We start from the raw sequence: 12285 nt of genomic DNA on the forward strand, positions 1-12285 counted from the left end.
TTAATTAAATTGTTACAATCAATTCAACCTGTTCTTTTTTTTTTTTTTAAGTTTGGTTACTAGAAAATTTAAAATTTACATATGGCTCACATTTTATTTCAGAAAATTACCTCCGTTCTAAAATTTCAGCCGGCCTGCTCAAAGACCAGAAGCCGGGAAGGTCATAAAATCCGAAATTTTAAAATAATTGTTATTATATTCTTTTCATTTGTGAATAGGCATACAGTATGTTATTTATAAATGCATGTGACTTTACACACAAGGTTAAATGCAAATTCCCTCTGGGGTGGGCCTGGCTAAGCTCTGGGAGGAAGCCCTGCCTGAAAAGACTGCAGCCTAAGCTGTCACTCTTTCTTCACTCAGCCCAGCATCTGTTCGCATCTTCTGTCACTCAGGGCCTGAGAAGGTGGGGTTTTAAACGTTATCCAATCAGCGACGCTAGGCTGGGAACCGTCCAATCAGGCACGCACCTGGAGCAGACAGGACGGCTTCCGGGATGTGGCGGGGCCTTTGTCTCTGGCTGCCGCCTGAGCTCCAGGTCTCCCCTTCACTGCTCTGTGTCCTCTGCTCCTAGAGGCCCAACCTCTGTGGCCCTGTGACCTGCAGGTATTGGGAGACCCACAGCTAAGACACCGGGACCCCCTGAAAGCTTAGAAATGGTGAGAGTGCCGGGTCGGACATCCCGAGAGAGGGGAAGGGCTGGTTGTAACCGGTGGGAAGTGGCTGTGGCGGGACTTAGGCCTCCCTGCAGTCAGCTCCACAGTCTGCGCCCCGAGTTCTCTTTGCCCAGCTCGGCCTCAGTCCCCCTCCAGCCATAAGATGGCGGCTGCGCTGACAGTCGGGACCCCAGGCGTCCTGTCTCTTCACTACACAGTGACTGTGCCCTGGCCTGGAGCCCTCTCTGAGCAGCTCTGCACCCGCAGCGCCGCGTCTTTCCCAGATTGTGCAGGGACCACGGGAGGGTCTTCAGGGGACAGTTCGGACTCGGGGTGCGGGTTCATGAATGGGAAGAGCTTTGTTCCGTGGAGTTCCCAGTTCGTCTTGTCTTCTGTTAAAAATATGTGGGAGTCACTACAAAAACATTAAATAGTTTAATCAAAGAGTGATTCAAAAATTGTGGAGCACCCAGCTGTGGTTTGTAATTTGTGCTTCATGGGCGGGGCTTGAAGAAAAGACTTTTATAAAAAGCATGATGAAGAAAACCAAATTCAGTAATTGGTTAGGTAGAGTTACATAGTTTCTTAATGTGTACAATAAAGATGAAAATTTCCTGATTATGTAATCAGAGGTTAATTGGCAGTTTATAGTTCGTTAGGGCTGAGTTTTGTTTCTCTCAATGTAGTAATTTACTAAAAAATGCACTTCAGTTAGATTTTTTTAAAGTAGGAACCCAGGGACTAGAGACATCTCCGTCTAATTGTCTGCCTTTTAATTATTTTCACAGTCCATGGAGAGCTGATTTTCCGCTGCATTTTTCACCTGTGTCCCAAGCAGGGTCTTAAGTCTAACCCCCATTCCTCATTTCTCCAGCCTCCCTCTGGCTTGCAGTAAGATACTAAATTTCCAGTTCCTTCTGGTGTTTCCAAATGCCAGCTTTTCCTCCCTAATTCACGTTATCGCCTATTTGTCTTTTAGTGTACTTTTCTATACCGTATTTTAATTAATTTTTAACACAGCATTAAATGACCCTTTTTAAAAAGTTTGTTATCTGTAAATATTTCCTATGAGAAGAAAGCAAAGAATAATCCCCTGACACTGTATTGTTAAAACTTTCTGTGCCTTTTCTCCTTGTGTCTTCTCTAGGCACAGAGATCTTGTCAGAATGTTTTTCGGTCAAGGTTTTCCTTTGGAAACTTTATGGGGTGATGTGTCCTCAGCCACCTTTTAGTTTTTTTCTGGTCGTGGGTTTCAGTACTGTCTGGGGATAAACCAAGATATCCACCGTGGTTATGTCAGCTAAAGTGCCTAGTGAATATCAGCTTCTGGTTTATTTTCTTCCATAGGATGACCTGAAATATGGAGTGTATCCTCTTGAGGAAGCAAGTGGATGCCCTGGGGCTGAGAGGAATCTTCTAGTGTACTCTTATTTTGAAAAGGTAACCTCTTGAGACATTAAAATTGTCTACACCCAATCCAGCTTTCATTACTTGGGGACACATTGCTGGTCAGCCAGTCAGATGCTGGCGCTGAGGGGAAAACACAGAAATAATGTATGCCCCCTGGATTGTCTTAGGGGGCAAAAAGATAATGAAATAAATATAGAAGAAAAATAGTGTTAAAAAGCGAAAAACTTGTGACAGATAAAATAGTATCCCAAAAGACCAGAAAACAAAAACAAAAACAAAAAAACCTGACTCTAGTGAGATGGTGTAAGAACTTGCAAAGTAAAATGCACCTGGGGCAGTCACCGAGAAATACTGCAGTGTCTCCTGTATGGGCCGTTCATGAGCACATAAGTGAGCAGGAGTGGGTGGAAGAATCTCTCAAGTGATTGATGGCCTGACTTGAAACATGAGTCAGACACACATTTGTTTTTTAATCAACACTGCCACTCCCTGGGTTTGTCACCTTGAAAATATTTATTTACTTATTTTGACCTCACTTTTTTAGCTGTAAATTGCTTTATATTAGTAGGGGTTGAAAGGTAGGAATTTTTTTTTTTCTTTGAAACAAGTTTCGCTCTTGCTGCCCAGGCTGCAGAGGGCTTGATCTTGGCTCACTACAACCTCCATCTCCCAGGTTCAAGCAATTCTTCTACCTCAGCCTCCTAAGTAGCTGAGATTACAGGCACACACCACCACACCCAGCTAATTTTTTGTATTTTTTTAGTAGAGATGGGGTTTCACCATGTTGGCCAGGCTGGTCTCGAACTCCTGACCTCAGATGATCTGCCTGCCTCAGCCTCCTAAAGTGCTGGGATTACAGGCATGAGCCACTGTGCCTGGCAGGTAGGAAAATATTTACAAAGGGCATAAAAGAGGTGGGTTTTAGAAAAAAAAATTAATATCTAATTATATATCCCATTTGTTAAAAATTCTCATTTACCTTTTTCTTTCCCAGAGTGAGTTTACAAGCTTTCTCGGGTGTGGTTTTTTTATGGCTGGGTGCATTCAAACAGAATTCCAAGGCTTAAGCTTTTAGAATGCTAGTTACCAAGGAAAAGGATAGGGAAAAATCTCTATTCTATTTTGGCTGTAGAGAATGAATACATTTCCATGAGATAATGTGGTAGATAATTGGTGAGTTACATACATTTGTGAAAATATCAGTTGCTCTTTTTGCAGGGTAAATTTGTGACTAAATATCTCTGTTCAAATCCTGTTATCTTGATTTCTGAGTTTCATGCTAAATTTTATGAGATGAAACTTGGTATCACCTGGAAGTGTTACCATATAACTAATTGTTTACTACATGGTTTTTAATGAAAACAATAAAATAATAGATATGTTGTCTGAAAGGAATGGATACTTTTGCTTTTCTTATTTAGGTACAAAATGTAAGTACCTTAACATTTCCTTCCCTTATATGAACACTGTGTTTGAGTAATTTTGCTGGATTTTTCAAACACATAGTTTCAAAAACCAAGTGAGTAACTCTAACATGGAAATTAAAGCTTGAGCCCAGTGACTAAGAGCTAAGGCTAATATTGAGCCTACAAAAGGAGGTTATTAAAGGCCCACCTATGCGGTGGCTCACGCCTGTAATCCCAGCACTTGGGGAGGCCGAGGCGGGTGGACCACGAGGTCAGGAGATCGAGACCATCCTGGCTAACACGGTGAAAGCCCATCCCTACTAAAAATACAAAAAAACTAGCCGAGCGTAGCGGTGGGTGCCTGTAGTCCCAGCTACTCGGGAGGCTGAGGTAGGAGAATGGCGTGAACCTGGGAGGCAGAGCTTACAGTGAGCCGAGATCAGGCCACTGCACTGCAGCCTGGGCGACAGAGCGAGACTCCATCTCAAAAAGAAAGAAACAAACAAATAAAGGCCCAGCTAGTTTTTTCTGGGTAGCCTCCCCTGCAGATGTCCCAGGCTGCTCAACCCAGCCATGGAAGAAGCCTTTTTGCTGACACAGCCCTGGAAAGCTGGGGACCCACAGGCAAATGCAGTTAGGATTAAGATGAAAGGGGACTGAGAGGATCTTACTGATGATGTTGTTATTGTTTTGAGGCAGTTCCTAGGCTTTGGAATATCAAAGTTAGATTTATGTAAAAAAAAAATTCCAAAAGAGTATTGCAACAGGAAGAAGTACCAATTATAAAAACTTTAAGTATTGGAAAGTTTAGGCTGACAAGGGCTTTCTTTCCTAGGGAGGAGCAAACAAGATTAGAGAGAAGGTGGGAGGGGAATGGCAAATGAAGGGTGAAAAATCAGATTTTAGATCAGAGAATGTTTTACCGTGAAGTCAGCATGTTCTTAGAAGAGACATAAAATAAGGTTGTATGTTGACTCAGACTGAGGATAGTTCAAAGTTCTGGAGCCTGTGAGAAATTTTATTTAGACCACTGAAGACAAATTCAGCTGATTCTTTTAATTGGAAAAATAAGAAAATGTGCAGAGTTCTTACTGGAAAGAGGTCCCAATCCAAGCCCCACAAGAGGGTTCTTGGATTTTGCTCAAGAAAAAATTCAGGGTGAGTCCATACAGTAAAGTAAAAGGAAGTATTAAGAAAATATCATAAGGTCAGGAGTTTGAGACCAGCCTGATCAACATGGTGAAACCCCGTCTCTACTAAAAATATAAAAATTAGCCAAGCTTGGTGGTGCACACCTGTAATGCCAGCTACTCAGGAGACTGAGGAAAAGAATCACTTGAAAGCGGGAGGCAGAGGTTGCAGTGAGCCGAGACCGTGCCACTGCACTCCAGCCTGGGTGACAGAGCAAGACTCTGTCTCAAAAAAAAAAAAAAAAAAGAAGAAGAAAGTAAAGGAATAAAAGAATGGCATACTCCATAGGCAGAGCAGCGCAAGGGTTGCTGTTTGCACATTTTTATGGTTATTTCTTGATTATATGCTAAACAAGGGATGGATTATTTATGCCTCCCAATTTTAGACAATATAGGATAGCTTCCTAATGTTTCCATGATATTTGTAAGCTGTCATGACACTTGTGGGAGTGTAGCAGTGAGGGCAATCAGAGGTCACTCTCGTCACATCTTGGTTTTGGTGGGTTTTATTTGACTTCTTTACTGCAACCTGTTTTATCCACAAGGTCTTTACGACTTGTATCTTGTGCTGACCTTCTATCCTACCCTCTTACTTAGAATGCCTAACCATCCAGGAATGCATCCCAGTCAGTCTCAGTCCTATTTTACCCAGCCCCTATTCAAAATAGATTTGCTCTGGTTCCTCTGACATCTCCCCCTTCTTTTTCACAAGGGCACACTTAATCCTAAGGGTTGTAGAGGGATGAAGATCCATTTTCTGTAACTACTTCATGCTGAATAGGGGTGATGATATTTTTGCCTATTCAGAGTTTTCTTCACCCTGAAAAACAAAACAAAGGATCAGTGACATTTTATGCGAAGTCAAAAAATTTTACTTTCATCTTCCATTAGTTCAGTCCCTTCAGTTAATTCCTGTTCTGTTTGATAGTCATGAACATTCCAGTTCTCCATGAATACCGAACTTTTTTCTCTATTCTAATGTTACAATTTCTAAAGTTACCACAAACTTGCATTTAAGAACATCTGTTGCTGGGCGCAGTGGCTCCTGCCCGTAATCTCAGCACTTTGGGAGGCCAAGGTGGGTGGATTATCTGAGGTCAGGAGTTCAAGACCAACCTGACCAACATGGTGAAACCCTGTCTCTACTAAAAATACAAAAAAAATAGCTGGACATGGTGGTGGACGCCTGTAATCCCAGCCTAGTTGGGAGGCTGAGGCAAGAGAATTACTCGAACCTGGGAGGCAGAGGTTGCAGTGAGCTGAGATTGCATCATTACACTCCAGCCTGGGCAACAGAGTAAGACTCCATCTCAACAGAAAAAAAAAAATAAAACATCTGTCAGAGTTAACCATAAATCATCTTTTGAAGAGTACCAACACAAGATGATTGTCTGGATGGCGAAGTCTTAGGGCAGTCACAGTGAAAAAAAAAAAAAAAAAAAACATGATTGACAAGGAAATTTGGTTAGCTCTGTGTCATATAATAATTTTATGTAATGATTGTGATTATTAATGATGTTTTACCATGAAGTCAGCATGTTCTTAGAAGAGACATAAAATAAGGTTGCATGCTGACTCAGACTGAGGATAGTTATATTATCATATTAGTTATATTAGTCATATTAGAATTACAGGAGTTTCCCTTAATTTTGGAACACATACCGATAACATATTTACACAAACATAGTCCAAAAATAGTCAAACATGATTTCACAGTTGACAGTCTTTTCTGTGTGATTTTTATACTAAATGAGCCAAATTTTTACTATTTTATATTTGTGTATTATTTATGTCAAACCCAATTCTTAATGAATTTTTTTTCACTTTCTCTGAATTCCTTGCATGTAAAACTGTTTTTTAGTAGTCAAAATTAGATGTTACAATGTTAACTCTTAGCAACTTTTACTTTTGATGAAAACCTTGGTAAGTAAGGAATTTTAATTACATACTAGGCGTGAAGTCTAGGACACAGACACAAGTGTATATAAGGTCTGACTCCAGTGTATTAATAGCTAGGGGGTGTGGCTAACTTGATGTGTCCCAGGCCTTACTTAGCTATAAAACAGGCAAGTTGTACAATGAACAGTCATAGTGGCATTCTGAGAAGTCTTAATTTAAGAGGCCTAATGACCTTTAAATTGTACAACATTTCTTGCATAAATTTCCTTCAGTGAATTATTTCATGACTTATACAGACCATCTACAATATGTTTGGGCTTTCTGATTTGTCCTAAACATCCATCTTTTTAAATAATCAGTCATTTTACTTTAGGATAAGAATTTACTATACAACATCTTTTCTTATATAAAATCTCTTTTCTTTATAACCTTTGTATATTTAGGGGAAATGGCTAATTCCATATGTCTCAAGGCCTTATTTAGAATCTACTGGCTTCAAGATAGGTAAATTGAACAATTTTTAAAAGTCAAAGAGCCAATTTATGACCTTAAAGTATTTGGTAAATCTAATATGTGACCTATATAATTTAGATCAAATGTTTATGTTTTGAAGACTTTTTATTTTCCCAATGATCTTTAAAACTGTTTTTATTTCCAAAAGATTACTTGTCACATGAACTAAAAGGCATTACACTTTTAACTCTTTTGACAAAATATTTGATTTAAGCTCTTACTATTTTTAAACCAATTAATCAGAGTTCTTTCATATCACACACACAACACATATAAATACAAAGACAGAAGATTCAGTAGTTGTAAGGTTTTTCTTTGTCAATTTCTTTTCTTTTTTTTTGAAGGAAAGTTTGTATTATTTTAATTATTTTTATGTATAGAAAACTCAACAGTGTACATTTAACCCAGTTTAGTGGCAAGTTCTTTAGTCTTTGCCTTTTTGAGCTTGGCGATCTGAGCCACAGACTTGAGACCCAGGGCCTTCCCTCCCTAGTGATGGCGGATCTCATCCTATCTGTCATTGTAATTGGTCCTGATAGCTTCCCCCAGCTTAGCCAAAGCACCTTTGTCTTCTGAGTTAACCTGCGTGAAGACGACAGTGGTGCAGGTCTTCCTGTGGACTAGACGTCCCAGTCTTACCTTCCCCTTGATAATGCAGTAAGGGACTCCCCTTTAACGACACAGGGCAGGCAAGAAGAAAACCAGCTTGATGGGATCCACATCATGTGCAATCACCACCAGCTGAGCTTTCTTTTTCTCCACCAAGGTGGTGACAGTGTTAACTCCTGCTCGAAGGACACGTGGTCTCTTAATGGGGATGTCCCCTTTGCCAGCAGCTTTCTTCTCGGCCTGGGCCAACAGCCTCTGCTTCTCCTCTTGCTTTGTCTCTGGTCTGTACTTGTAGGCCAGCTTAAGCAGCTGAGTAGCTGTTTGGTGGTCCAAGCCCTGGGTGAACTGGTTAATTGCAGAAAAACACTTTCAGCCGCTTATAGAAGATGGCTCTTTGCTGCTGCAACCTGATATAGCAGGGCCATTTTGGGTGAGGTCCCTTTTGGGCTGGATGTCCTGCCCAGTGCCACATTCTTAGGCCTTTTCTCAAACAGGAAATTCACCACTTTCTTGGCCTCCTGCTTCTTCACAACAGCAGGGGCTGGAACCACCTTCTTCCCCTAGGCCTTCTTTCCTTTTGGCATCTTGGGTCGGGTGAGGAGAGCTTCTTTGTCAGTTTCTTAATTGGATTACTAGTTTCAGGGTGTAGCCCAGGGCCAGGAAAGCATGTCGTTTTTATGGCCTAATAAGTAGACAGAGCTGGAAAACAAAACAGATCCCCCTAAATTACGGGTAACATTTTTACATCAGATCTTGGATCTAAAAAGGAGAGCATTAGTTAATCCCAAGAGAAGTCTTATTTCTCAGTAGGGGTTGGGGATACCTCCATATTTCCTAGGTGGTCAAGAGTATGTTTCTCTGATCCAAATATGAAGAATTGAGTATTTCCCCATAATTGCCATTAACCATTCCAAAAGTATATTTCTCACCTAGTTATTACATGCCAAGGTTCTTTTATAATGTGAAGTAATTTCTGATACCCCCCAAAGTCAAAAACATCAGATAACACAATGCAAAACGAACAGAACCTTATATTTTGAGAAGGCTCTATCCACCTTCAATTTTTGGAGTTTCATGAGGAAAAAGGAGTGTTTCTCAAAACAGGGCCTGTGGCACCTCTTCTGTTTTTCCCAAGGTGTCCCAGGCTGTTAGAGCTTGAATATCTGCTTTACTTAAGTTGACTTTTAACCACAGTGCCTTTTTTTTTTTTTTTTTTGGAACGGAGTCTCACTCTGTTGCCCAGGCTGGAATGCAGTGGCTCCATCTTGGCTCACTGTAATATCTGCCTCCCGGGTTCAAGTGATTCTCCTGCCTCAGCCTCCTGAGTAGCTGGGACTACAGGCAAATACCACCACACCAGGCTAATTTTTTGTATTTTTAGTACAGATGGGGTTTCACCATGTTAACCAGAATGGTTCGATCTCCTGACCTCGTGATCAGCCCACCTTGGACTCCCAAAGTGCTGGGATTACAGGTGTGAGCCAATGACCACAGTGATCAGTGCTCTTTTAAAAAGTCCTCTTAAATTTCTTATTACCAGACTTTAGTCAGGTCAAACAGCCAATATCTCTGGCTTTTGAATTTTACCAAAAGTAACATCACAGGTGTTCTGGAAAGAAAATTCAAGATGGTTCCTGGAGGAGAAGAGAATCAACAAATGGTAAAGCTCACCCAAATATCAAACAAGAAAGTACTCATTCCCTAAGCTGAGAATGGAACCCTGAACCTGGGCCACCACTGTGATGGTGGAGACCAGGAGAAAGTACTGTCATGTGGTCACAAGGTCGAGCTTCCAAGGACATGACTGAGCACTTTTCTGGGCCATCTTGAACAGCAGCCTTAAAGGGTCCTAGGCCTGCATTCTATCCTAAGGTACCCCTCTTAATGACAGACCCATACAGAAAGACATTTATAGCTCAAAGTACAACAGATTTGTTACAGCTTAAGACTAACCTCACAAATGCATTCCCATATTAATTAGAACTTTACATAGAAGATAAACAGTATTTTTTTCACCATTCATTCAATCAGTTTGCATAGAGAGGCTAGAAGTCTGGTCAGAAATTTGTATACTTTTGCCAGCATGCCAGGCTTCTGGGTTCCATTTCCTTGAGTGGCCCTAGTGATGTGGCTGGCTGCACCACAGCCCTGTGAGCCAAGCTGCAACAAAAAGAAAAATTATCTTTTTCTGGCCAGATCAAAATATATGTGACAGCATAGACATTAGCCACTCTTCTTAGCAACCAATATGAAACTGGCAAGACTTAAACTTGGCCACAATTGGGCCCTGTCATTGTTAATTCAACTTAATAATCAGGAGTTTTATCTTGTGGTCTCTAGGCCAGATGATTACTCTGAGTAATAGAAAATAAGAAAGAGAAAAGAGAGAGAAAGCATTGTCTGTGACAGGGTGGGAAGGCAAAGAGCTAAGGGGGGCCGGAGAAAGACCTACCCATTGCAGCGATAATAAAAAGTTCAGGTGGCCACTTCTTGGTAGGAAAGAGATTTTTTTCCAACAGTCCCATTAGCACTTAAGTTTTCCCTTTTGGACAAGAAAAAGATCCCCATGTCCCATGGTCCTGTAGATGCCTAATTCTGTCACCCATAGCCATCAACAAAGAGTGCAAGACGGATTAATCCAAAAAGAATATCAATGAATGTCCCATGGTGTCAAACCAGTTCTTAGCTGAGACGGATTTTACTGAGAGGGGTCTCTAACTTTCTAAATCTTAGGAAGGAACATAACCTTTCTAAGCTCGGCCTCAAATCCAAGTTCAGTCAAGCATCCTCGTCTTTTATTTAAGAGGAGCCTTTAACCCACTGTGTCTTAGGAGAGACTCTAATTCTCCTAAGTCGTGCCTCTAACCCAATCCCATCCTTTACTCAGGTATATGCACACCACTCACCCAAAGTCAGCCAATTGGTGCATGCAGATGATTTTCCTTTGGGTCAGAGGTCTCTTAAGTATAGTCCCTTTGTGGTTACCAGAAAGATGTTACCGGAAAGACGTTCTGATCCAGACCCCAAGAGAGGGTTCTTAGATCTCGCTCAAAAGAATTGAGGGCGAGTCCATAGAGTAAAGTGATAGCAAGTTAATGAAGAAAGTAAATAAATAAAAGAATGGCTTTCTCCATAGGTAGAGCAGCGGCACATTTTTATGGTTATTTCTTGATTATATGCTAAACAAGGGGTGGAATATTTATGCCTCTCCTTTTTAAACTATTTTAAGATAACTTCCTGATGTTGCCATGGCATTTATAAACTATCATAGCACTGGTGGGAGTGTAGCAGAGAGGACAATCACAGGTCCCTCTCATTGCCATGTTAATTTTGGTGGGTTTTATCCAGCTTCTATACTGCAACCTGTGTTATCAGCCAGGTCTTTATGACCTGTATCTTGTGCTGACCTCCTATCTCATCTTGTGAGTTAGAATGCCTAACAATCTGGGAATTCAGCCCAGTGGGTCTCAGCCTTATTTTACTCAGCCTCTATTCAAAATGGAGCTGCTCTGGTTCAATACACCTCTGACAGAGTCTGTGTCTGGCTATGTGATAAATAAGAAAAGAGAGCACCATCTAAGTCATAATGGGAAGGGTGTTTCTTTCCATAAACTATTTCTAGAAAACACAAAGGATGAAGAATTTTATTAACCACAGCTATTTACCCAGATTATATTTGTGATTCATCGTTCCCCACCTCTTTTCTTTGTCATACACATTTCTTCCATTTGACTTTTCCTGGGTTGTCCTTTTTATAATAAACTAGTAAACATAACTACAGTGTTTTGCTGAGTTCTGTGAGTAGCTTGATCTAATTGAACTTGAGGAAGGCTGTGGGAGTCCCCAATTTTTTTCTTTTTTGAGATGAAGTTTCGCTCTTGTTGTCCAGGTTGGAGTGCAGTGCCGTGATCTTGGCTCACCGCAACCTCTGCCTTCCGGGTTCAAGTGATTCTCCTGCCTCAGCCTCCCTAGTAGCTGGGATTACAGGCGCCCACCACCATGCTTGTCTAATTTTGTATTTTTAGTAGAGACAGGGTTTCTTCATGTTGGTCAGGCTGGTCTCAAACTCCCAACCTCAGTTGAGCCACCTGCCTTGGCCTCCCAAAGTACTGGGATTATAGGCATGAACCGCCGCGCCCGTTGGGAGTCCCCAATTTTTTTTTTTTATTATACTTTAAGTTTTATGGTACACATGCACAATGTGCAGGTTAGTTATATATGTATACATGTGCCATGTTGGTGTGCTGCACCCATTAACTTGTCATTTAACATTAGGTATATCTCCTAATGCTATCCCTCCCTGCTCCACCCCACAACAGGCCCCGGTGTGTGATGTTCCCCTTCCTGTGTCCATGTGTTCTCATTGTTCAGTTCCCACCTATGAGTGAGAACATGCGGTGTTTGGTTTTTTGTCCTTGCGATAGTTTGCTGAGAATGATGGTTTCCAGCTTCATCCATGTCCCTACAAAGGACACGAACTCATCATTTTTTATGGCTGCATAGTATTCTATGGTGTATATGTGCCACATTTTCTTAATCCAGTCTATTGTCATTGGACATTTGGCTTGGTTCCAAGTCTTCACTATTGTGAATAGTGTCGCA

At 41.2% G+C, this 12285-nt stretch overlaps 1 protein-coding gene and 1 pseudogene across 1 annotated transcript in view; one reads left to right on the forward strand and one right to left on the reverse strand.

Annotated features, from left to right (window-relative positions):
• Positions 1-639: 639 nt before the first annotated feature.
• LOC100435842 (zinc finger protein 431) overlaps positions 640-12285 on the forward strand; it is a 45179-nt gene continuing 33533 nt past the window's right edge. Inside the window, 2 exon segments of the mRNA XM_063720015.1 lie at positions 640-659; positions 2004-2096. Of these exon segments, the coding sequence (XP_063576085.1) occupies positions 657-659; positions 2004-2096 (96 nt within the window). The 5' untranslated portion in view covers positions 640-656.
• On the reverse strand, positions 7415-8267 carry LOC100435479 (large ribosomal subunit protein eL8-like; annotated as a pseudogene).

The sequence above is a fragment of the Pongo abelii genome, chromosome 20 (assembly GCF_028885655.2).
Source record: "Pongo abelii isolate AG06213 chromosome 20, NHGRI_mPonAbe1-v2.0_pri, whole genome shotgun sequence".
Lineage (NCBI taxonomy): Eukaryota > Metazoa > Chordata > Mammalia > Primates > Hominidae > Pongo > Pongo abelii.